Source organism: Alternaria ethzedia (genome assembly GCF_023757985.1).
Source record: "Alternaria ethzedia strain BMP 0044 chromosome Unknown scaffold_10, whole genome shotgun sequence".
Taxonomy (NCBI): Eukaryota; Fungi; Ascomycota; class Dothideomycetes; order Pleosporales; family Pleosporaceae; genus Alternaria; species Alternaria ethzedia.
The window spans coordinates 101,354-122,748 of record NW_026056203.1 but is presented as its reverse complement, the minus strand read 5'-3'; the positions used below and the strand labels follow the sequence as shown (position 1 = coordinate 122,748).

At 52.9% G+C, this 21,395-nt stretch overlaps 6 protein-coding genes across 6 annotated transcripts; 2 read left to right on the top strand and 4 right to left on the bottom strand.

The window, feature by feature from the left end:
- Positions 1-575: 575 nt before the first annotated feature.
- On the top strand, positions 576-2,005 carry J4E87_004963 (uncharacterized protein; the record flags this gene model as incomplete). Its single annotated transcript, XM_049376580.1, is given in 3 exon segments — positions 576-582; positions 599-1,830; positions 1,880-2,005. 3 exon segments carry the CDS (start codon positions 576-578, stop codon positions 2,003-2,005), a joined length of 1,365 nt encoding a protein of 454 aa, XP_049233436.1.
- A 1,588-nt stretch (positions 2,006-3,593) lies between these two features.
- On the top strand, positions 3,594-4,301 carry J4E87_004962 (uncharacterized protein; the record flags this gene model as incomplete). The annotated part of the gene is made up of 2 exons (XM_049376579.1): positions 3,594-3,661; positions 3,806-4,301. 2 exons carry the CDS (start codon positions 3,594-3,596, stop codon positions 4,299-4,301), a joined length of 564 nt encoding a protein of 187 aa, XP_049233435.1.
- Positions 4,302-6,622: 2,321 nt separating this feature from the next.
- J4E87_004961 (uncharacterized protein) lies at positions 6,623-8,243 on the bottom strand (the record flags this gene model as incomplete). The annotated part of the gene is made up of 4 exons (XM_049376578.1): positions 6,623-7,432; positions 7,499-7,630; positions 7,690-7,957; positions 8,017-8,243. 4 exons carry the CDS (start codon positions 8,241-8,243, stop codon positions 6,623-6,625), a joined length of 1,437 nt encoding a protein of 478 aa, XP_049233434.1.
- A 1,732-nt stretch (positions 8,244-9,975) lies between these two features.
- Positions 9,976-11,239, bottom strand: J4E87_004960 (uncharacterized protein; the record flags this gene model as incomplete). Its single annotated transcript, XM_049376577.1, has 4 exons — positions 9,976-10,600; positions 10,648-10,829; positions 10,881-10,975; positions 11,026-11,239. The coding sequence occupies 4 exons, from the start codon at positions 11,237-11,239 to the stop codon at positions 9,976-9,978; spliced, it is 1,116 nt and encodes a 371-aa protein (XP_049233433.1).
- Positions 11,240-14,528: 3,289 nt separating this feature from the next.
- Positions 14,529-15,878, bottom strand: J4E87_004959 (uncharacterized protein; the record flags this gene model as incomplete). The annotated part of the gene is made up of 1 exon (XM_049376576.1): positions 14,529-15,878. One exon carries the CDS (start codon positions 15,876-15,878, stop codon positions 14,529-14,531), a length of 1,350 nt encoding a protein of 449 aa, XP_049233432.1.
- Positions 15,879-17,558: 1,680 nt separating this feature from the next.
- J4E87_004958 (uncharacterized protein) lies at positions 17,559-19,485 on the bottom strand (the record flags this gene model as incomplete). Its single annotated transcript, XM_049376575.1, has 2 exons — positions 17,559-19,166; positions 19,240-19,485. The coding sequence occupies 2 exons, from the start codon at positions 19,483-19,485 to the stop codon at positions 17,559-17,561; spliced, it is 1,854 nt and encodes a 617-aa protein (XP_049233431.1).
- Between the last annotated feature and the right edge of the window lie 1,910 nt (positions 19,486-21,395).

Below are 21,395 nucleotides of genomic sequence, written 5' to 3'. Positions count from 1 at the left end.
CACCCAGAATCCTACTCGCATACCCTGCGACGTCAAGATCTCGAAGCGTGTACCTGGCTGCGAGCACGATGTAGTCTTGAAGTGCTCGGTAGATGTCTCCAAGAAAGACTTCAAGTGCCCTACACTCTGCAACACGCCTCTGTCGTGTGGTCATCCATGCCCTGGAACCTGCGCTCAGTGCAATACCAAGGATATGTACGATCAGCCGGTGGTGAAGCACGCTACTTGCAGGAAGACCTGTGGCAGAAAGCATGGAACCTGCAACCACGACTGCAATCGCCGATGTCACGACGGTACGGATTGCGGTCTATGTCAAGCCGCTTGCGAAGTAAGTAATCCCTAGACATCTTTGAACATCATTCTAATCTCATTTAGGTACGTTGCAAACATACCAAGTGTCCACAGAGGTGCCACGAGCCCTGTGCTCCGTGCGTTGAGCCTTGTACATGGTCCTGCGAGCATCAAGGCGATTGCAACATGCCTTGCTCGGCCCCGTGTAGCCGCTTACCATGCGACGAGCGATGCACCAAGCTTCTCCCGTGCGGTCATCAGTGTCCAAGCATCTGCGGTGAAGCATGTCCAGTCGATTACTGTCAAGATTGTGGCATGAAGCCAGACGAGCAGCCAGACATGATCATGATGTCTCGATATGCTGATGTCGATTTGAATGAATCGCCCATCGTCGTTCTCGGTTGCGGTCACTTCTTCACCACCGAAACTTTGGACGGACTAGTCAGCCTCAAAGACGTGTATAGCGTTGATGCGAAGACGGGCGCCTTCACCGGATTGATTGAGGACGCCGAGCTTTCCGCGTCGATTCCACAATGCCCGAATTGTCGAGAGCCTGTCAAGCAGTATGTCACACAGCGGTACAACCGACTCATCAACCGAGCTGTCATCGATGAGATGTCCAAGCGCTTCATCGTCAACGGTCAACAAGATCTGCAGCAGCTAGAAGGCCAGCTCATGGAAATCAGGAAGGAGCTCGAAAAGTCGCGCATGTCGGTTGTTCCTGATAAGCCAGTCCAGCTCCGCGGTCAGGAAGCTCACGAGTTCACCATGCAGTCCATCAACGACGAGATTGGGAACCGTGCACGAGATACTGTTAAGCTGCTGAACGCAGTCAAGGCCTTCCAGTATAGGATGGGTATCCGACACCAACCGACGTACAAGCTGCACCAGGCGACCGTGCATAGTATGGCCCGAAGTGAACCACTGGATGTTGAGCTCGCAAGGTTGACAATCGACTCTTCCGAAAAGTCTGCTAAACGCGATCGCGATCAACGCATCACCCTCGGCGGCGGCCTGCTCGAAATCAAGGTACGCTGCTTGGTGCTAGAGGAGAACTTCGAGATTATGCGTACTGTGGATCAGAAGCATTTCCAGAGTACCTTACCTCTCAAATTTCCCAGTGGTTCACCGGTCGCCAAGACGGATCAATTCCTCGAAGACACGAAGATGCTCATCGATGACTGCATACGTGAGAGTCTGCCTAAACTTGCGGTCGAGGCTACACTGCACTACGCTCGAATCGCCCAGTTCTTTGGTAGTGCTCAGTCTGGTCAGAACAACGATCGCGAAAAGGCCATGAGCTACCGCAACACCGCCAAGGACCTGTTGTCAAAGGCGGACACGCTTTGCGAGAGTTCCTTCAGTGGACGGGATAACTTGCGACAAGCTGTCGTCGCCGCATCAAAGATGCTCAGCAAGGAGTTCTACGAGGCAGTATCCAAGGAAGAATTGGAGTCTATCAAGAAGGCCATGGTTAGCGGACGTGGCGGTATTGCGACTCACTCTGGGCATTGGTACAAGTGTGTGAACGGCCATCCAGTAAGTTTCTCCTCTCCGATCTGGAATATCATAACCTAACACAGTGCAGTTCGCCATTGGAGAATGCGGTATGCCCATGCAGCAAGCGCGCTGTCCGGAATGCGGTCAGTCCGTCGGTGGCCAGAACCATACTGCCGTCGCTGGAGTATCACGCGCCAGGGAGATGGAGGATTGAGGAAAGATGGATTGGCGCTTCGGTGATATTGCGAAGCTATGTGCATCGTTCCAGCCTCATCTAAAATGTTCTGTCGGTAGATGAGTGCCGTAGATCTCGATTATCTTCGCCCAAGCTCTTGAGATATAGCTGTATACGCTATTATAATGCATCAGCATTTCCGAGAAAGGTACTATCGTTGCAGAAGTCGTTCGTGAATCGCGTTGTGAGTGAAACGATAGTACGTAACGTAATAGGGCGAGATAGCGAGACCTGCGCTTTATCTTTGACCCTGACTACCAACGGTCCTCGTCGGCTTCGACCAGATCTAGTCCTGCGCCGTGGATGAGCACTTGTGAAAGTAATCGCCAGCCGTTATTCGACGGTGGTATGACCAGAAGAACATGTGTTCCGTTATAAACGAAATGTGTTATGCAGATCAACCATGATGGCCAAGTTCACGATGTCTTGACGGCAGATGGGAAAACGGCGCTTGGTGTTCTGCTATCTGGGCAGTAGTGCCGAATTGCCGGCGACTAATTGCGATGTGCAGTGTCGCTTGTCAGTTTTCAGTTTGGCAATCCTCCCTTGGCATATCGCAACGAACTATGGGATTGGCGATTTTCCATACACATATTACCTAGAGGAACACCTCCGCGCTGAGTCCGTGAGCGCACTCATGACGCAGCGCAGGCCACGCGCGCGACAGAACGAGGCTGCGAAGAACACGATATGCACCTCATCCGTCCCTGCAGCACACGAATTGAGGCCATGTGGGCTGCCCTGGAGACGGCAGCGCGAACCCCTGCCATGCTTAAAAAGTGGAAATTTGACCCTTCCACTAGCGACGTGGTTGACGCTTCTGATTGGCCTGCTCAGAAGCTTCTCCGCGCTTCAAGGAGATGAGACACCTTGCCCTGAGCGCCGCCAACCGCCATCGCACGCCGGCGAGGCTATCGCGTGATCACGATCTCCTCGTGTCTGGAGTTGTCATGGCCATCCAGCGGGCGAACAAACAGGGTGCGTGCAAAAGAAAAGAAACCGTCAAACTGTCAAACGTCGCAAGAAAACTGGAGGGCCCCAACCAAACAGAAACAGGACAGCATAAAGGAGTTACCGCGATCAGCGAATCACTTTCGCTTGCGCTGCCAATATCCCCATTCCAATTACCATTCTGCGTCGCCCGCCTCAGGCCCCGTCACAGGATTGGTGTAGTAATCTTATTTTTTCCCCATCCGTTAGCCGCTTTTCCCACTGGCCCCCGTTCCCCCAAGGGGATGGAATAACACACAAGCGAGTAGAGCAAACCTATCGTGAAGGGAGCGCGTGAGCCCTGTGCCCATAGTTTCAAATACAGCCGGGGATCCTCCCTTCTCATCTCTCGCTCTCACTTCGTTACCGCGAACCTTTACGCTCATTACACTTTTTTGCTCCCTGCAGTTTTTACTGTCAGTCTGTCTGTCGCGTCGTCATCATCAAGCAGACTTTCTCCACACTCTCTTATTAAACTCAACGTTCTGTCGGTCCGTTGCTGTCCAACACGTCATACGAAAGCCCTAAACACACTCGCTGTAATTACGATCATTCAACACGAGACAAGACTATCAAGATGAAGTACAACACTATCACGTTGGCGTTGGGTGCGCTTGCTATGGGCGTGACCGCTCAGGGTGTTGCGTAAGTTTATACCTACCGTTCTCCACATCTTTTCATCTTGCGGTTGCTGCCTCACCCGCAAACGCGACGCGAACTCCACGCGGCTTACCCGCGATAATTATCATGACTACAATGTAGATCCATGCTAACATGCTAGTGACGTAGGCCCGAAGTCCAGTCGTCCGTCCTCATGGAGCTCGCGCAGGCGATCCCTTCCGACCAAGTCGCCTATGCGATCGCCTCGTCGTCTGCGTTCGCCGCTGAGATGGCTTCCTCGCTCGCTGCTGGCAACACACCAGCCTGGTACCAAGCGCTCCCCACCGACGTCCAGAGCCTGCTGCCCGAGATCTACCCGGCCATGGTCACACCGACACCTACGCCTACACCTACCCCATCATCGTCGTCGAGCGCGTACGTCGCCAAGAGCAGCAGTGTTGTTGAGACATCCAGCTCTGCCATGGTCACTCCCTACCCCACCGGAAGCAACAGCACCATTGCCATGCCTACCATGAGCGCCACCGGCAGCGTCACCGTCTCACTGAGCCCCAGCGGCAGTGCCTCACCCTCCCCAGAATCCCCTCCTTTCGAAGGTGCAGCTTCCAAGATGTCCGTCGGCGCCGGTCTTGGCGCTGCGGTCATGCTTGCCATGCTCGCTTTGTAGACATACCTTGGCCTACCAACATGCTACTGTACCTTCGTAGCACTGGACCGCTGAGTACGGTAGCGGCTGGTTGCTCCTTTCTTCACTCTAACGTTTCTTTACGACGCGATGCTCTTATCCTTCTTGGGGAAAATGATTCGCAATATACCTTTTTGACTTTTTTGTTGATTGACGAGGGGACGGGAGGAATGGCAGGGTGGATTGATGCATCTTTATGCGGTGGCTTCTCCGGCTGGGTTTATCGTAGTTGTATGGTTTGGTGGTGGATTCAAGGACGTGGATGTGGATGTGGCCGGATGGATGATGGATGTTGGGTAGATAGTAATCCGTAGTAGCTTAATATTTAATCAGTCGACGCAGAAAGATGGAAGACCCTGTGATAAGTGTGCCTGAAGTTGAAGCCCGAAGATGAAGAGACGTTCAAGGTGAAACGGTCTAGTTATATAACGTTCGAGCACGTCCGTGAGGGGAGGGGGCTTGTAAGCAACACGCGTCTTCCTCGTGTTGGGCTGGACCTAGACCCACGCCGTTTCCCCTACACTGACCCACAGTTAGCACTGACGGAATCGACGTCAGATTGTTACGAAAATAGAACGATGGGTTGAGAATACACGAGGGTGGGAGACTGACGTCTGTTGTGACTGGTTTTTGAGTGCTACATCTGGTTTGTGATGGTGTTGGAGGCTGCTACACACATCTTGGTCTTAACGCATAGCACGAGAGCAGTGGCAGCGCTGGGCTGGTATGATGGTGATAATGTGATTCCGGAATCTTGAAACATGTGTAATCTGCGGAATCTCCGCATATACAGAGATGGATAGTGATGCTAATCATACAGTCTGCACTTCGCAATCGGCGCAGCATTGGTACTCAAGACTGGGTCAGGGCATGTCCGCAGACCGAGTGGCCTCTTGGGTGCACGTAAGTCAGTGACTCCACACGTGTGCATCTCTATGCCGACTCCCACAGCCTCTGGGTCTCTTGTCTTACTTACTACCAAGACTATATCACACATACTCACCACACATCTGTTGCAAGTATATCCCCTACTACCATCCCCTCCCCCATCAGAACCTGGTGGCCACCAGAGACGTGTGGTCTAATGGCAAGGCACCCACGACCCTATCCGTTAGCTGCAGCTCTCGTGGTAGGGAGTCAATGGTCATCTCGAATCGCGACGTTGCAATTGTAGTGGCTGATTGTACGTTCGAGTCGTACCGCGTCTTTTTTGTTGTTTAGCTTTCGTAAAACAGAGTAAGAAGGGATATGTGGGAGAGTAAGAGAGTGTGTGATATATTTTTGGGGGCATGGTTGAACTTAGTCTTTGCCATATCTAGATAGCATTCAAATAATCGAAACATAGCAACTGCAGCCTGGTATCTGGAGTTAAATATTACAGAGCACCCGATCACCGTTCATAAGACAGTTGCTCTTTTCTTTCGAGTTCTCTCACCTCTCTCATACTGCTATGCTACTATACTTACGGCCTAGACCAGCAACCCTCCAACAATCACCACTCAAGGATACGTAGCTCAACGGTAGAGCGCCTACACCATACGTTTCACGTCGAAGAGGCTTTAAGTAGCCCCATGCCTCTGGTATGGAGCCTCATGTTGGATCCCCCCGGATGCAACATGAGGCTCAGGGTGGAGTGGGAGATCGACGTTCGAGTCGTCGCGAGTCCAGCTATTTATATATTTTTTGTTCTTGATGCAATGTAGTACTGTACAGGATCCGTGCAGTCTTGGAGAGAAGGTAAGAGAAAGCGGGGAGCCACGATCGTGGTGAGATATACATTTTAGTTCAAGCTCAATTATCTACGTATCTACATCTACTCGGATTAGTTTGGGACGAGTAAGTGAAGGTATCTATGATCGATCAACGATTAACCATCGATCACCTACACTTACTCATCTCCACCTAATGCAATCCGTCTCTTTCTAAACCAGAATGAAACTCGTAATTACCATTAAAAAGCCCCCTCCGCGGGGGCATATGCAGGTCATAATCGTAAAGTTCCTCCGATCCGCAATCATATTGCAGAACCCTCCAGGAACAACTGATCATGACGCTCATCGAAGGCGTGTAGGTATCATCATCTAAAGCGCGCAGAAAACGGGAAACAGAAATCCAGCCGTGATATCATCGTCCGAACAACAGGCAATAGAAAACAGAAAACAAAAAGATAAACAAACAAGTATCCTCCAGGTATATACGCGCAGATGTCGCAAACGGTCGGAGGTCCAGTTCAGCACGACATTTCATCCGAATACCGTGCACCAATGTCGTAATCGAGCAATCAAGGAAATTCGTAACAGCACTTAGAAGTACGTGTCGACAACGTCACGTCCACCGCGAATGGCCCACTCGACAATTTCCATGCCGCTGAGTCCACTCGCGTAGTACGTCTTCTTCTGGCCTTGCAGCTTGTTAAGCTTGGCGTAGGCGCCGTTGGATAGCGCATCGCCCTCGAAATGCGGGAAGTAGTCCCACTTCTTGAAGGCCTTGACGTCGTCTTCGCAGAAGGGCTGCGATGGCTCCGTGGCATTGCGCGGGTCCTTGTTAACCTTGGATAAGCTGTCGATAAGGAGGTTCTCGGCTGCGGCTTCGGTTTGGAAGTCGTATGGGCCCCAGGACCAGGCTACGGAGACGTTGGATTCTTTGCTGAGGTGGAGGACGGCTACGGGCTCGCCGTCGTTCGGTGGCGGGACTGTCTCGTCGGTGCTGTTGGCGATGTAGGAGACGCCGAAGGGGAGTTCGAGCTCTACGGCGGAAGAGTAGTATTGGTGCGTCGTGATGTTGTTGAAGGTGTCGTGCTCCTGCTCTGTCATGTCTACACCTACGCGCTCAAGGTTCTCGATGCTTGGCGGAAATGCGAAGATGACAGATGAGCACTCTTGCTTCTCCCAGGAGACGTAGCTGCCGTTCTTCATAGGTGTAGTGTAAGACACGATAGGGTGGTCGCCGGACCGGTCGACGCAACGGACTTCCGAAGAAGTGTGAATAGGCGTCTTGCACAGCTGGTTCTTGGCGTACTCGACGAACATCTTGTGGAAGTCCATGTAGTACACGCTGTGTAAGCCGATAAAGGCCGTGAGGATATCCGGGGTGAAGTACTGCAGTATGTACAGCTAATCACACGTTAGCGTCCTGCATGCGCGATCCCTGCAAGAATTTTCTGGAGAATGATGACGTACTGCTGGGACAATGTTGATATCGCCATAACCGTAGAGCGCAACGGGGTTTACGAGCAGAATGGGCAGCGCAGTGAAGTTGTTCTGGCGGAACCATTCTGCGCCGGATACGGTGAATTCGTCTGGTACACCATTCTGTTCCTGCATTAGCCTACCCGGGTTTGTGCAACGGCGCACCACAACGGGTGTCGTACCTTGTAGTTCACGACACTAATCGGTCGGAAGCGCTGCGTCCACAGCTGAATGTACCTCGGAATTTCTGCAGATACCTGCGCGGTGAACTGCGGGGTCAGGGCGGGGTTGACCATGATGTCGCCGTTGGTGTAATTGTAGCGGTACATTTCGCGCGCGCCGGCAAGCGCAAACGGCTCGATGGAGACATTGGTCTGGTTGAGGATGTCGATGGTGTTCGGGTACGACGCATTGGAGAGGAAGGCGGCGCCGAGTGGGTGGAAGATGCCTCTGGAAGGGTGGTCAGCCGCGCCTAATGCGCTTGGGGGCGGACGCTGTGTAACACTTACTGGTCATCATACCAAGCCTGGCATTTACCACCAACTTCATCTTGACGGTCGAACATGACTGCCTTGATGCCCTTCGCTTCTAACCGGCCGGCAGCAGCTAGGCCGGCAGGGCCCGCGCCAATGATGCATACTGGGTGTTCCTCGCAATTGCAACGTTGACCTTTGGGGAGGGCTGTGACGGTGAGCGAGGAAAGCGCGAGCAGTGGTAGCACTAGCGACGACCACATGTTGGCGGATTGAAAGTGAATTGTTTGCAGAGAACAATGGGGACAGCGAATGCTTTAGGGAAGGGATGAGGTACCTACTGCTTATAATAGCAAGCGACGCGATTGCAGGTCCCTGCGTGCCTTTGGGCACTTTTGACTTCGTTTGTACAGGTGAAGGAAGGCATAGCTGGGGCAGGCGCTGCACGGTGCGTTGGCATTAAACGGGAAGGGGCCAGGCTAGCATGCTTTCTCGAAGCCAGATGGGCGATTCGCAAGCCTCATCAGGCCTAAAGGAGCATCAATGAGGTAAGTTTGAACGGCAACGGTCGTGCGGCGGAGCACTGAGCGCCGCTGTGACGTTTGAGACGAGGGTCTGCTACCGGAGCGTTGATTTTTTATTAATCTTTACCCCTGGCATATCTGTAGTCCAGGTAACCGCCAGCGATGAGAGCGCTGCTGCTATTCACAGCTTCAATTGCCGCTGAGTTGTGCCTCCTTCATGCGTCGCATGTTCGCAATCACTAAATCCACACCGCAGGCGCTAGAAGCGGTGAACAGCTGTCTGCAGACATCATGCTGCAGCTGTATGCAGCCTGTCGCTGGTGCCAGTGGATTGGTGCCGAGGTTTGGCCTTCAGCCCTGTCGCTAGCCTCCAAGCCACCGTTTGAGGCCCAGCCGCCCAAATACTCGGGAGTGGTTCCTGACTCTTGAAAAAGCTCCTATGCCCGACAATATCGCAAATGCGCTCGTTGTATGAGACACCAATTCCGGCATTGCGACATTGCGACAAGGTCATGATTCGGTATCTGACGTCCGCTGCGCCGTATGCCCGTATACATTGCGGCGTGGACGTCATCCCGTGCCGGAACATCGCTGCGCTGGCCTTTCCGCGAGCCTGACAACTCACCGTCCAGCTCTGGGCGGAAACATGTTCAAGCCTCCACTGGATGGAAATTGCAGCTGCGATGGAAGGTTGCGTAGAACAGAGGTAAGTTGGCAGAATGACGACATGCTCGCTGCACAGACCGACCGCCAGCCCAATCTGCGATGATGAAGCGACAAACTCAGGGTCCAGCTGGGATAGAAGAAAAGCAAAGTTCTGCCGTCGCACCATGCTCCAACTCTTCCACACCACCAACCTGTCTGTTCATTTCGACGATGTTCAATGCACACGGCATGACGAACCAGCCCCCGATTTAATGATCTCACCGCATGATGACCGCTTCGGCAGTATCTTTCCGTGAAATCTCAATTGCCCGAAATAAAGCAGTCGACGACCTCTGAATAGTTTGCTTCGCTTCGGCACGACTGGGGCAAAGCAATGCGACAGTGAGCACACCTTCAGTTTCAACCGGTGGCGCAGTCTTCGCGAGACGAAAAAAGAAGTTGCGGCATGGTTGTTGCGCGTCGCGAGAACACGTCGACACCGAACGAATCAGAGGCCAAACATAAAAGAAGCGACAGCCAAGAGAGTGTAGTGATCGTATGATTCGCTATCGTGCTCGACGCCTTTTAGGCGACGAGGAGAAGAAGCTGCTTCTAAGAGCTCGAACTCGCTAAAATTGAAGAAACCGCCCAGCTGTCGTATCCGACGGGTATTGACAAGAGAAAAGAGAAAGGAAAGAGATGTAGTGAGGTGAGTTGAAGAGAAGAGGCTCCTTGTGGGTCTGCTGCCTACAGAAAGCTGAAACATCGCTCGCTGAACGGATGCGCATATTAAACTAAGTAATGTGAAAAGTACTGCGCCTCGCGATCAGTACATGAAGCTTTTTTGCTGCTCTATATCGATATCGAACCGGCTCTTATCGGTATCGTCGGTATCGCCACTCATCGGTCGTTCCGAGGGCGCACGGAAGTGGACCGGGGTGATGGCGGTCCCGGGCCGCGTCTCATCGTCGCCCGTGAGTTTCCGTGTGTCCATCTCGACTTGGTCAAGGACAGGCGTGATCTTCTCCTTCCTTCTGCTGTTTTGCGAGTTGTTGCCGTACTTGGACCCTTGCTGTCTTGCCCGGTGCGGGAAGAGCAGAGGCTTGAGCGCTGGAATGCACCCGCAGATGACACCGACGTTTGTTTCAATGGCAGTCCAGACCCAAATCTGGTATCCCTCCCACGTGGCATCGTATGTTTCGAAGAGTGTGTAGTGGACCCAGTAGGCGCGGAAGCTGCTTGCAACAACGATGACACCGCCGACCGAGAAGAGAATGACGAGACCGATACGTTGGGTGGTCGGTAACGAGAGGCCGAAGAGCGTGGGAATAGGTAGCGCGTAGATCATGAAGTCGGTCACGACGTTGAGAACACTTTGCACAACCAGTGGCGGTCCTTCAGGGATGCAGTCGCGGTGGTCGGCTTGCAGTGTCCAGTAGCTGGAGATTGGGCTGTGGTTGTCAGCACTGGATTAAGTTGATCACGTGGATGTACTTACATGCATTGTACCCAGAGTGCGACCAGGAAAACGACAAAGGCGGCGAACACGAGGGCAAAGGTTGCCCAGACGAGCTTGCGGAAGAGCGACTTCTCTGGCGCGATGCGGAAATACGAGATGAGGATGGACATCTTGACGGTGGAAGAGGCCAGGACGAACAGTGTTTGGCCTGCCATGGAAGCCTAAAGCCGTCAATATCAGCGTGTGGTGACACGGGTTGCACATTGTCGTACCTGTCTACCGACCATCAGCTCGTGCGGCTTGAGGTCCCAAACGTGGCGATCCCAACCATACAGTTGGGATGCCATGATGACGATTACTGTTGTGCCTGTAGAAGGAGTTAGATGATGAAAGTCATGACAAGTTCGGGTTCCGTACCAATACTGAAGACCATTGCCACGATCATGAGGTAGTCGTCATACCAGCTCTTCTTGAGCCATGCTATCCGTACCCACAGTCGAAGAAAGACCACAATCATAGCGATGGGTAATAATGTCAACTCGACAATCATCAGGCCTGAGCCCCTCGTGACGGGGTCGACGTAGTTCGGCTTGGGCCATGTCGCAAGGACCTCGGGTGGGGGAGACCTCATGGTGATGGCGTATGTGTTTCGAAAGCCGTGAACGTTTGTTAATCGATGTTAATCGATAGTAGGATGAGACTGAGGAACGAGCGTCACCAGCGTCCAAAGAGCACGGGACTGGGAATGGACAGGAATATAACCTTCACTCCGGGCGAGCCAGATCTCCACCCGTATGCTCCAGCTGCGCCGTGCACAAAGGCTCGACTTCCAGTGGGGCTTGGCCATCGTTGGGAAGCATGGTATGCTGGAGTACAGAAAGCTCATCTGCGCAGCACCATTGGCAGTGCACCACGGGAGCTCCGTTGCGGGTACGGAATGGTGTCGGTTTCGCCCGCAGGGGTCCAGGTACCAGAGACGTCGGTAGTCCCTTCAGCTCGCGCTGTGACTTGCTGGTACAAATGACCAGTGTGGATAGGTGACCAGTAGCCGGGAGCTGACTGTGGAGCGTTAATGTGACTGGGTTCAGGCAGGTTGTTGCTGCGGCTCATCAGTGGGTAGAGTCGCATTCCACGCATGGCCAATCGCTGTCCCGGAGCCGGGGTAGCTGAGCAGTAGTACCGAATCCGGCGTCTGGACGTTTTGCCGCAGGACAACCTGATTTGGAGGCCCGTATATGAGCCGATACTTTGGGAGACCAGCGGCGTCCTCTAGACTACCGCATTCTGGCAAGCCGCAATGCTGCTTTTCCCACCATCGCGCGATTGTCGCGTGTCGTGAGCAGAGATCGAAGGGTCCAGCGTTGAGATTTCGCCCGTCGTGGCGAAGCGCCTTCGGATCGCCCGCCTAGCAGCAGGGGCCACCCCCGGCCTCGTCTATCTCAACAACGAATAACCTCACCGCATCACGACAAAGTGTGATCCGCCTTCGCTCTGCGCGATGCCTTGCGGATGCGGGACATTGACGGCGCCTGTTGCTGTCTCCGCTCTCTCGTGGCTGGCAATACTCCGCCCGCCGTCTTTTTCCACCTGATCTACTCGCCGACGTCTTCTCGCTGTCTAGTTGTCTTGGTGACGTCGCGTCTTCGGTACCACCTACCCACTGTGTGTCATCAGCACGTTGTGTCTTTGACCAGAGGAGCCACAGTAAGCGGTATCCCCGATCTAACCTACCCTCAGGTACACAAGGCTGTTGTTTCGAGACTCACGCGATCCACATTACGAGACCCATTAAGACCAGGGACGCCTATGCGGGCGCCTCAGACGGCATCTATTGCGCCACGCAGAAACTTCGAGTTGGACGTACGAGGCCTCGATTGACTTCCGCACTCAGGAAACCTGATCCCGGTCCTGTGAAGACTTCATCCCTCTTCCTTGCAAAGATCACTCTATCCAAGCCGCTTCCCCGCCAGCAATTCCTGGCCTTTGGGAATACTCAGCCGTTACGTACTTCCACCGTCAAAACACTAATGATCCTTCCGCGGCTGTGCTCCACCCCCTGGAGGCATGCACATGCATCTCATCTACCGACATGCACACGACGTCGTGTATACAGAGGCCACCGTGCTCGCTCGTTGGCAACGGTTTTACTTTTCAGCTCCCCAAGTATTGGCTACCAAAAACCACTCCCACAACACGGGCTTACCTCCTGTCCCTATCTCGGTACCCGCGTGGGTCCAGTGCTGTGGGGTACGGCCTCGAATTAGAGACCCGCTAACCACAGCGGCTAAGTGACAAAGCTTCCCTTTCCCGTCTGGTGCCGGCTACAGCATACGATTGGACGTCCACGACGTGTCCAAGCTGATCGATGTCCCCTTTCGTCGCTCAACATGTTGCTGACTCCTCGGAAGTGTGTTTTGATTGCGCCATATCTGGACTGATTCAGAGCATTACAAAACCAGTCATGTCCTAACGGCTACATATGCGACTGCGGGACGGCTTCCAATTGACCAGCTATTGGCCCTAGCATCACACCGTTGAAGCCTACAAACGTCCTCAGCATGGGTTATCGCTCTCAACAAGGACGTTACAAGTCCACAGGAATGCATCACGGCAAGAGGCGTGGTCATGATATCCACGGTGATCGATAATTGTCACGACCATCGCGTCCGATCCACACTGCAATCTTGGTAGTGAGGTAGCTACAACTTAATACAGCACCTAGGAAATTCCCCGAAGACGGCGGCAACTATATCGGCTCGACATGCTCTGGCTCTTCCTTGCAAGTGCCACGCGGAAGGGTATGCGCGTCTGCACGTCCTTCAGTGTGCTGACTCGTCATATCCTTTCGGGATATCAGCGAATAACTACACGATACGATGTGATGAACGTCTCGAATCTTCCCAGGCCATCTCGCCTCCCCTGGTCAACCCATGTCGCCGACGATCACGAAGCCACACTCATCAGCGATGTCCCATGGCGACTACATCGGTAGTCGAGCACTGATATCGCGTTCGTCATGCTTTGCACAGGTACCCGCGATTACTCACGGTTCATCGCGTTGTCACCCATCGGTAGTTCTTCCGGGTTGAGAGCACGGTGCTGGTTGCCTGGAAGCTGTCTTAAAGTTCTTTCTAGTATCTCCATATCGTCAGTGCAGCGGTTATTTCGATCTGCCGACTGATTAGTCGCGATGGTACACTGGGTCCAAAGGGGTAGCCAGACATTTCCAGCGAATATCTCCTGAGTGTTCTATTTGGAAGATACCCACCGTGGCTTCTGCGCATTCGATTACTCATTCTGGAAGTGCGGGTACATACTCCGACTCCTTCATCACCAACCCCTTCCACACTCTAGCGTCCGTGCGAGGCGATGCTACACTTCCATCTACCACCCCCTTCCCGATCCTGCACCCGATACCAGATCGGCCGGGTAATTGAGCCCCCCGTTCTAATCTCGTCTCGCGCTCATAGTGACGTGCCAACTATCTTGGGGTTGGGGGACTCCGGGTTCTCACCTTTGTTTTCCTTCCCCAAGAGTTCGGATGCGCGGACGCCGAACCGAAAAGGAAAATAAGACACGTAGGCTGAGGCTGCCACGAGGGAAACATAAACTGCATAGTGTGATGAGGGATGTGGTGGGTGTACGACTAAATGTGACTAATGTGGGTGTGGCTAATCTTGTCACTAAAAGGAAGGGAGCGTGGGAGTAATATTGGGGTTGTTTTTCTGAGGCTATAGAGAGGTGTCGTCGCACTACGAGGTCATGTAAGATGAACTCGCCGCGTCATCAGCATCGGTTTGTTCATCTCATCTCATCTTATCGGTGCCTACATCTCATGAGAGGAACGGATTAAACCCGTTGCGTTACAGTGTACATTCAAACCAAGACGAAGATTGACAAGTCCGAAGGTAACGTAGACTTCAGATAGGTCGTTTCCACTGTGCCTCGCGCTCGATCCAGGAATCGCGAGTTTGAAAAAGGGCTTGTGCGAACGTTGGATCAAATTCATTATGATCCGTTGACTCGAGAAAGAACAGGAGTTGCGGAATGCCAGGTTCAGTCCACTTTGAGAGTTTCTCCGAGTCAGACGACATTGAGATCCACGACTCTTCCGCAATGACTTCGCGCATAGAGAGGGATCTATAGCGCCAGCGCTCAATTGCCACGGAGAGATGCTGCTGGATTCGTGGCAACAGATCTCCAATACGAATGCCGTCCACGTTGTGGATTCTTTCAATCAGTTCTAAGTCTCTGAATCTCGTCTCCGGACCAAAGGCGTATATACCCAAGCCCTTACATGGGGGATTCGTAAGGAACATGGTGTGAACGAGCTCGTTCAGCTCTGGCATCAATGCCTGATCTCTCAGACGTCGCTGTAGGTGAGGCGTTATAGTAAGAGCGTAGCCACCATCCGACAGCTGCAGACTATCCCCAAACCGGTCGGTGAAGTGTGGGTTTACCTCGAATTGACTAAGATCCATCCAGCAAGGTCCATCATCTCGAGAAAGAGGCGCTGCCGTAGACTCTACTGGGAGAACACATTCACAGAATGCGGCGAATTCATCGAATGTCGACAGTGGCAGCTTGTCTGCATGCGACAGCCGTGCCGTGAAGAAGGAGTCGGGGAACAACCCGCAATATGAGTTCTGCAACAGTTGATCTACGACTTCCTGAAACTTTGCGATCTCGGAGTCGGATGGTTGCAACCAGTTCAGGTCAGGCTGAATAGCGTCACCATACTCGACAGGTCCGCACGGATATGGAATACGGAATTGAGTTTGCAGGATGTATCTCACCATATCTCTCCAACCTTTCGAAACGTTCCATGCAGCGTACTGTGTGCTTGGCGTGGCGTACCGGAGTATCTGCTCAAGCAGCTCCTTGATAGCCAAGGCGCGATGGGGGAGGCCATGCCTATTGTCCGATATGGCCGGAGGGATCGCAAGTGGGGAACGCTTTCCGGAGGACTTTGAGTCGTAGAGTGCGATACGCTGGTCGATGATGCGCAGACTTGATTCTCTCCACTCTTCGACACCAATCTCCAATTGCTCGCGCGGACGAGGAAACGGAAGAGGCCACGGCACTCGGGGTGGTACCTCACCCGAGGTCTCTCGCATAATAGCTGACGCATAGAGTGCTGAACGGTTTGGGCTGCCACGTATTTGCTCGGCGGTATACCACTTGTAGAGTAGAACGTCGGACGGATGATATTTGTTCGGGTCAGCCTGACTGATATCGTCGATGAGTAGGGGATTTTCACCGTCGGCCATTGTTTCGTCGGCTATGGCTTGGATGCGCGGAGAATTAATGTAAGGATGGAGTCGTGGGAGAAGTAAGACTGCGGTAGTCGCGATACACCGAGAGCAGATACGATGGCGTGCTACTGCTGGCTTATATGCGTTGCTGCGATATTCGAGTCTTTGCTGCGAACCAAAAGTTGACCGCTCCCCAAAGCCAAGGCTCCATTCGACACGTGATGCAGCCCAACGGGATTTTACGGCTTGCCCGCCCGGGCGCAAGCACCGACCTCACGCGTCACCGGCCTCACTCACATCGACGCGTCGCGTCCGCCATCACGGCACCAAAAAACGGGTACTGTTTCCCATCATTTACGATGTTTATCTCTATACCGCTCCGCCGGCGTCGCGCAGTCTAGACAGGGCACGATCAGTCATGTCTCGATGCAGTCTCCGCAGTTCCTTCCGTGTGCGTGCGGAGTCATGACGAAAGCCAGCCACCAAGAAGCGTCCTCTCCACAGGCAAATTGCGTAACTACTGAAACAGTGCGGAAGGTCGCGCACATCACACCTGAACACACTCACGTACAACCGAGACGTGATCAGACATAACCTGAGATGCCTCCCGCTAGCTTGGCTGATGAATCCGGCTAGCCTTGGTCCTGCACGTGCGCTGGCGTCGCCGCGACTAGGCACCAACGCGCCTTCCCATCCCGTTCGTGAATCAGTCTCCTCAGCCTGCAACAACCCGCTCAATCTTAAAGAGAGACGAAAACAGCGCGACCATGAGCGGAGGATTGGGGAAAATGGGTCGCATACATCGCGTCAAGATACACGTTCTTCCATTTACCGACCATGCTGGCAAAGAGGCGCTCATGGTGTTCAGAGGCAGACAAACATGTCCACTTCCACCGCTCTATAGTTTCCACGTCTATTTCACTCACCAAGACGTCAACCCAGGGAATGTACAGCCGGTCGAACTTCTCGAAGCTCTCATCCGAGACACCCCGTACTTTGCCTATGGATGTCCCTACCGTCTGGAATTACATTTCCTGCCTATGCCCGGTGCAGCGGTTGAAGAATGCGACAAAGCCTGCATCGCCCACTATCTCGAGGAGAAACGCCACAGAGGCGACTATTCGAGCCAGATTATACACTATGAGACATCCATCATCCCCAGCGGTAGTCTACCTGGCTTCGTACCGAGTTACATACAATACGAAAATTGCGATTGGCTACAAGGACGTCTCTACAGCTACCAAGGAGCCAACTGGAGCACAGACAAGCAGCCTGCACGCGGTATAAGCTTCGATCCTCTCCCTGAAGAAAAGCTTCATGTATTGGCCGAGGAAGTAATGGAAGAATGTGCGGTTGATGGTGTACTTCCGCCAAATCGAGTCGATCTACGAGCATTTCAAAAGGGTGAAGAATATGGTGTTGGCCCGCAGCATGCGGGTGAGGATATGTATTACCTTTCCAACGGCGATACGCAAAACATCACGCTCGAGCCGTATCAGCAAGCGGTTGAGCGTGGTTGGTCGACGTGGTAGGCAGAGCTGAAAACAAACAAGTCGAGCAAGTCAATTAGAACATCGCCTGTATGTCTTTCTCTAACAATGTTCAGAAGCCATTTTCGCGCTTCGTGGGCATGTGATGATAGTGCTAGAATAGGCTGATCTCGATTCCTTATACGGATGTACTTGCATATCGCCATCACATCTTCCAGTCCTCTTTGATGATGTCGGCTGCCTTCTCCGCCACTGCATACACCGTCGCCTGTATATTACCCAACGTCTCCATCGGGAAGATCGACGCGTCGACAACCCTAAGGTTCTTTGTTCCGTATACCCTCAATCTGCTGTCGACAACTCCATTCAGCTCCCTCGGCATCATCGCACATGTACCGGTCGGATGAAACGTGCTCAATAATCGCTCTTTGACGATCTCCTTCGCCGTATCCAAATCCTTAGCTTCTTTACCCTCCGGCAACCTTCCACTTGGCTTGAGAAGAGAAGCGAACGGCTCGGTCTTGACGATGGTCTCGATGTATTGCGTATACCGGGCGAGGATTTCTAGATCCAGCGGATGAGAAAGATACTGGGGGTCTAGAATGGGCTTTTCCTTCGGATCTGCTGATCGGATGTGGCAGAAGCCGCGTGAGAAGGGATGATTGTTGACTGCCATTATTGTGATGAAGTTGTTGGGGTGAGTTGGCGCAAGCAATGCGTTCATCTGCGTAGCACCAGAAGAGATGTTCAACTGCAGTGGCAGCATCATCGCGTATCCTGCTGCTTCCTTGGGGCCTAGGATTTGCTTCCCAAGCTGCTCGTACTGCTTCTTCTTCCAGAGTGGCAGTTCCTTGTCGTTGATATATTCTTTTGTCAATTTTGCGATTTCTTCGTGGCTAATGCGGCCATTGGAGTCGACGAGCGGAAGCATGGTCATGCTGATGGGGATACCGACGAGCGGGCCGGTCTTGGTGGTCATGTATTGTTGGAGTACGGCCTGGACGATATTCGGATCCCGCATGATGTCCCCAGAGAACTGGTCGTCGGCGATCTCGAAGGAGGGAGCGGAGATGGCATGGTCTTGGAGGTTCTCACCGACACCAGGACTATCGAGGACTATTGGTATATGATGTTTGTTGAGAAGCTCTTTCTGACCGATTCCGGAAAGCTCAAGGATTTGCGGTGATTGAATGGCTCCCGCAGAAAGGATGACCTCCTTCTTCGCTACGATGTCATGGTTCGACCCATCTTTTGTTCGCACACTCACACCCGTTGCCTCTACAGCGCTGTCAATGCCCTTCGTCAGTATCTTTTCGACGAATGCCTCCGTCAAGACCTCGAGATTTGGTCTCTTCGCAACTTCTGGAGTGTAGTATGCTGACGCTGCATAGCCGCGAGTCTTCGTCTCGGCATCGATGGACAATCCGCACGCGAATGTACCCAACTTCTCGCCTTCAATAGGATCATCCGTGTTGCACCAACCCATCTTGTCCAGGGTCTTGGCCCACGACGTCTGGAACGGTCCATACACGTCCGGAATCGTGACTGGAACAGGACCGTCTTTTCCATGCAGCTCCTCGTTAATGTAGTCTATGTTGAGGAGTTCTTTCGTTTCCGCACTCGGTGGTGTGAAGCGACTGAACTTGCGAAGGTACGGCGCGATGCCAGCAGCGTCCCAACCCTCATTGCCGAGTGCTTCCCAGGCTTCAAAGTTAGCCTTTGATGGATATACGATCGCGCCAAAGTTGATGGCTGAAGATCCACCAAGAACCTTTCCTCGGGGATGCGGGATCTGGCGACCGTTGACGCGTGTCTTACAAGCCCGATTGTCAGTTGAGTTCGATGTTCTCTTTAACGGCAACATGGCATCGTGCCGCTGGACTCACCTGAGGCTCAGACATGAAGTCCCAATCGTAGTCAGGATCGCCATAAAGCGTTGATAGTATACCAACAGTGTCGATCTTGGGGTCTCCTTGTCGGTTGGCGCCAGCTTCGATCAATAGCACGCTCTTGTCTGCATCCTCGCTCAGGCGATTGGCAACCACCAACCCGCCGATACCGCCGCCAATGACGATGAAGTCGGGCTCTCTCGTGGAAAGCGCATCGATAGATGTAACGCAACCGATGTGCATGCTGTCTATTGGTAAATCTGTGTGCTTATGGTGGCACAAGGGAGACGCTGTGCGACCATCGCAGTACAAAGCGAAAGCCTAAGCGACTGTCCCGCCATAGGACTGACGACCTTCTCAAAAGAGAAAGGACTATTGATCTGGATTCATCGTGGTCTCAACACGCAACGGGCGGCTGCTCCCTCGGCAGACGGCAAGCGATGATTGGGGGGCACTAAGGCTGCGGGCCGGGGTATGCGGGTCCTCAACGGTATGCCGAGCGCCTATCTTGTTGCGAACTCGCAAAATATCCACCTGCTTGCTTGATAATAGCAGACAGAGCGCGAAAGACGCGGCTAGTATCCCTCCAGGTGAGGGCGCGGAGCCGGAAAGCTTTGCAGGCTCAGCACCCGGTCCCGCCCGCGCTCCACTGCAGCCTCAAAACGTCTCTAGCCAAAGCAGAAGTGCTCCAGTTACTATGTTCTCGTGTTTAGTCGACGCGATAGCAAGCGGCTCACTTTTCATTCCACGCATCTAGGTACCGCTGCATCTACCTGGCAACACAATGTAATTACATCCGCACAATAAAGACCCGCACGACTTTCTTTGACGAAGCTTCAAGATTGCACGCAAGATCCGACGAATGTTACGGTACCGCTCGCGTGCGCGACTGCGGGGCATGGTCTTCAACCAATGCCGCAACGCACCCTTCACAGCCTTTTCGACAACAGTGCTTGGTGCAATTCCGGTGGCCTTTGGTGACACAACTCTCTGCAGAATGCCCGTCCTATTATTATTGATCGTACAATTCGCTGAACAGACCGCTCCGCAGGGAAAGACGTCATGAAAGCATGGAGTAGGCAAGCTTGAAACTGTAAGCTGACATGAGATTGCCAGCTGAATGGGGCTGTCAACTAATATGCGAAATGCAGTCCTCTCAGGACAAGCTTTCTACCCTAGCCTAAACAAGCCCGAGCTGACTCGACCTAGGCATATACACCCGACAATCGCTATCGTAGCTCGATAGCGATTCGTCTCTTGTCTCTCAGAAAAATACACCTGCTTATTGAATCCTGACGTGCATCCACCTCCGTAAAAGATCTTGTTGTTTGACATAAGCATGGGGATATGTCGCATAAACTGCGCAGCGACAGATTCTCTGCCTTGCGCATAGCCCCTCGGGGCCGTATGAGGTAGTATGCCATTACGCTCGCCACATTGCGAATGGTTTGAGCCAACGCCATGGCGTTTTCCAACCACACCATCTACCCTGTCGGGTTATTGAACGCATGCGGGGGCGAGATGATTCTGCTATATCAAACAACAATCAGTTCTCAAATAACAGCATCTCGTCCCGTATCTTCCCAAGACTATCTAGAACACCATATTCGTTTGCCAACATGCTACCCTTTGATCCATTGACGAAAACGAACATCTTCCACTCCGATCTCGTCACAAGGCACTTGGCTGCGAACATCTCCCTCGTCGGTTTTGCTACCATACTCGTTGTGTTGCGGTTCATCACGAGGCGAATCTGCGGGACTAAGATATGGTATGTGAGGAGTGACAATGTCTGCCAAAGGTCACATGATCTGACAAAGCTGTAGGTGGGATGACTTTGCCGCAGTGGTTTCACTGATATTCACTATCGGTACGTACAAGCCGGTCAGGGCGCATCGCCCATGCGATGCGATACCATACCGTTGGACCGGGACACTAACCAGCAACGCAGGCATGCTCGCAATGCACATCACAGATGCGAATTACGGGATGGGATACCAGACCAAAGAACTACCCATTGCCAACAGCATCTTTCTAGCTAAGCTGCTCATAGCTTTCCAAGCTGTGTACTACGCCGCCGTCTCCAGCGTCAAGCTATCCTACCTTTTGTTCTACCTACGCTTTTTCACACTAAAGGAACATCGTATCTGGGT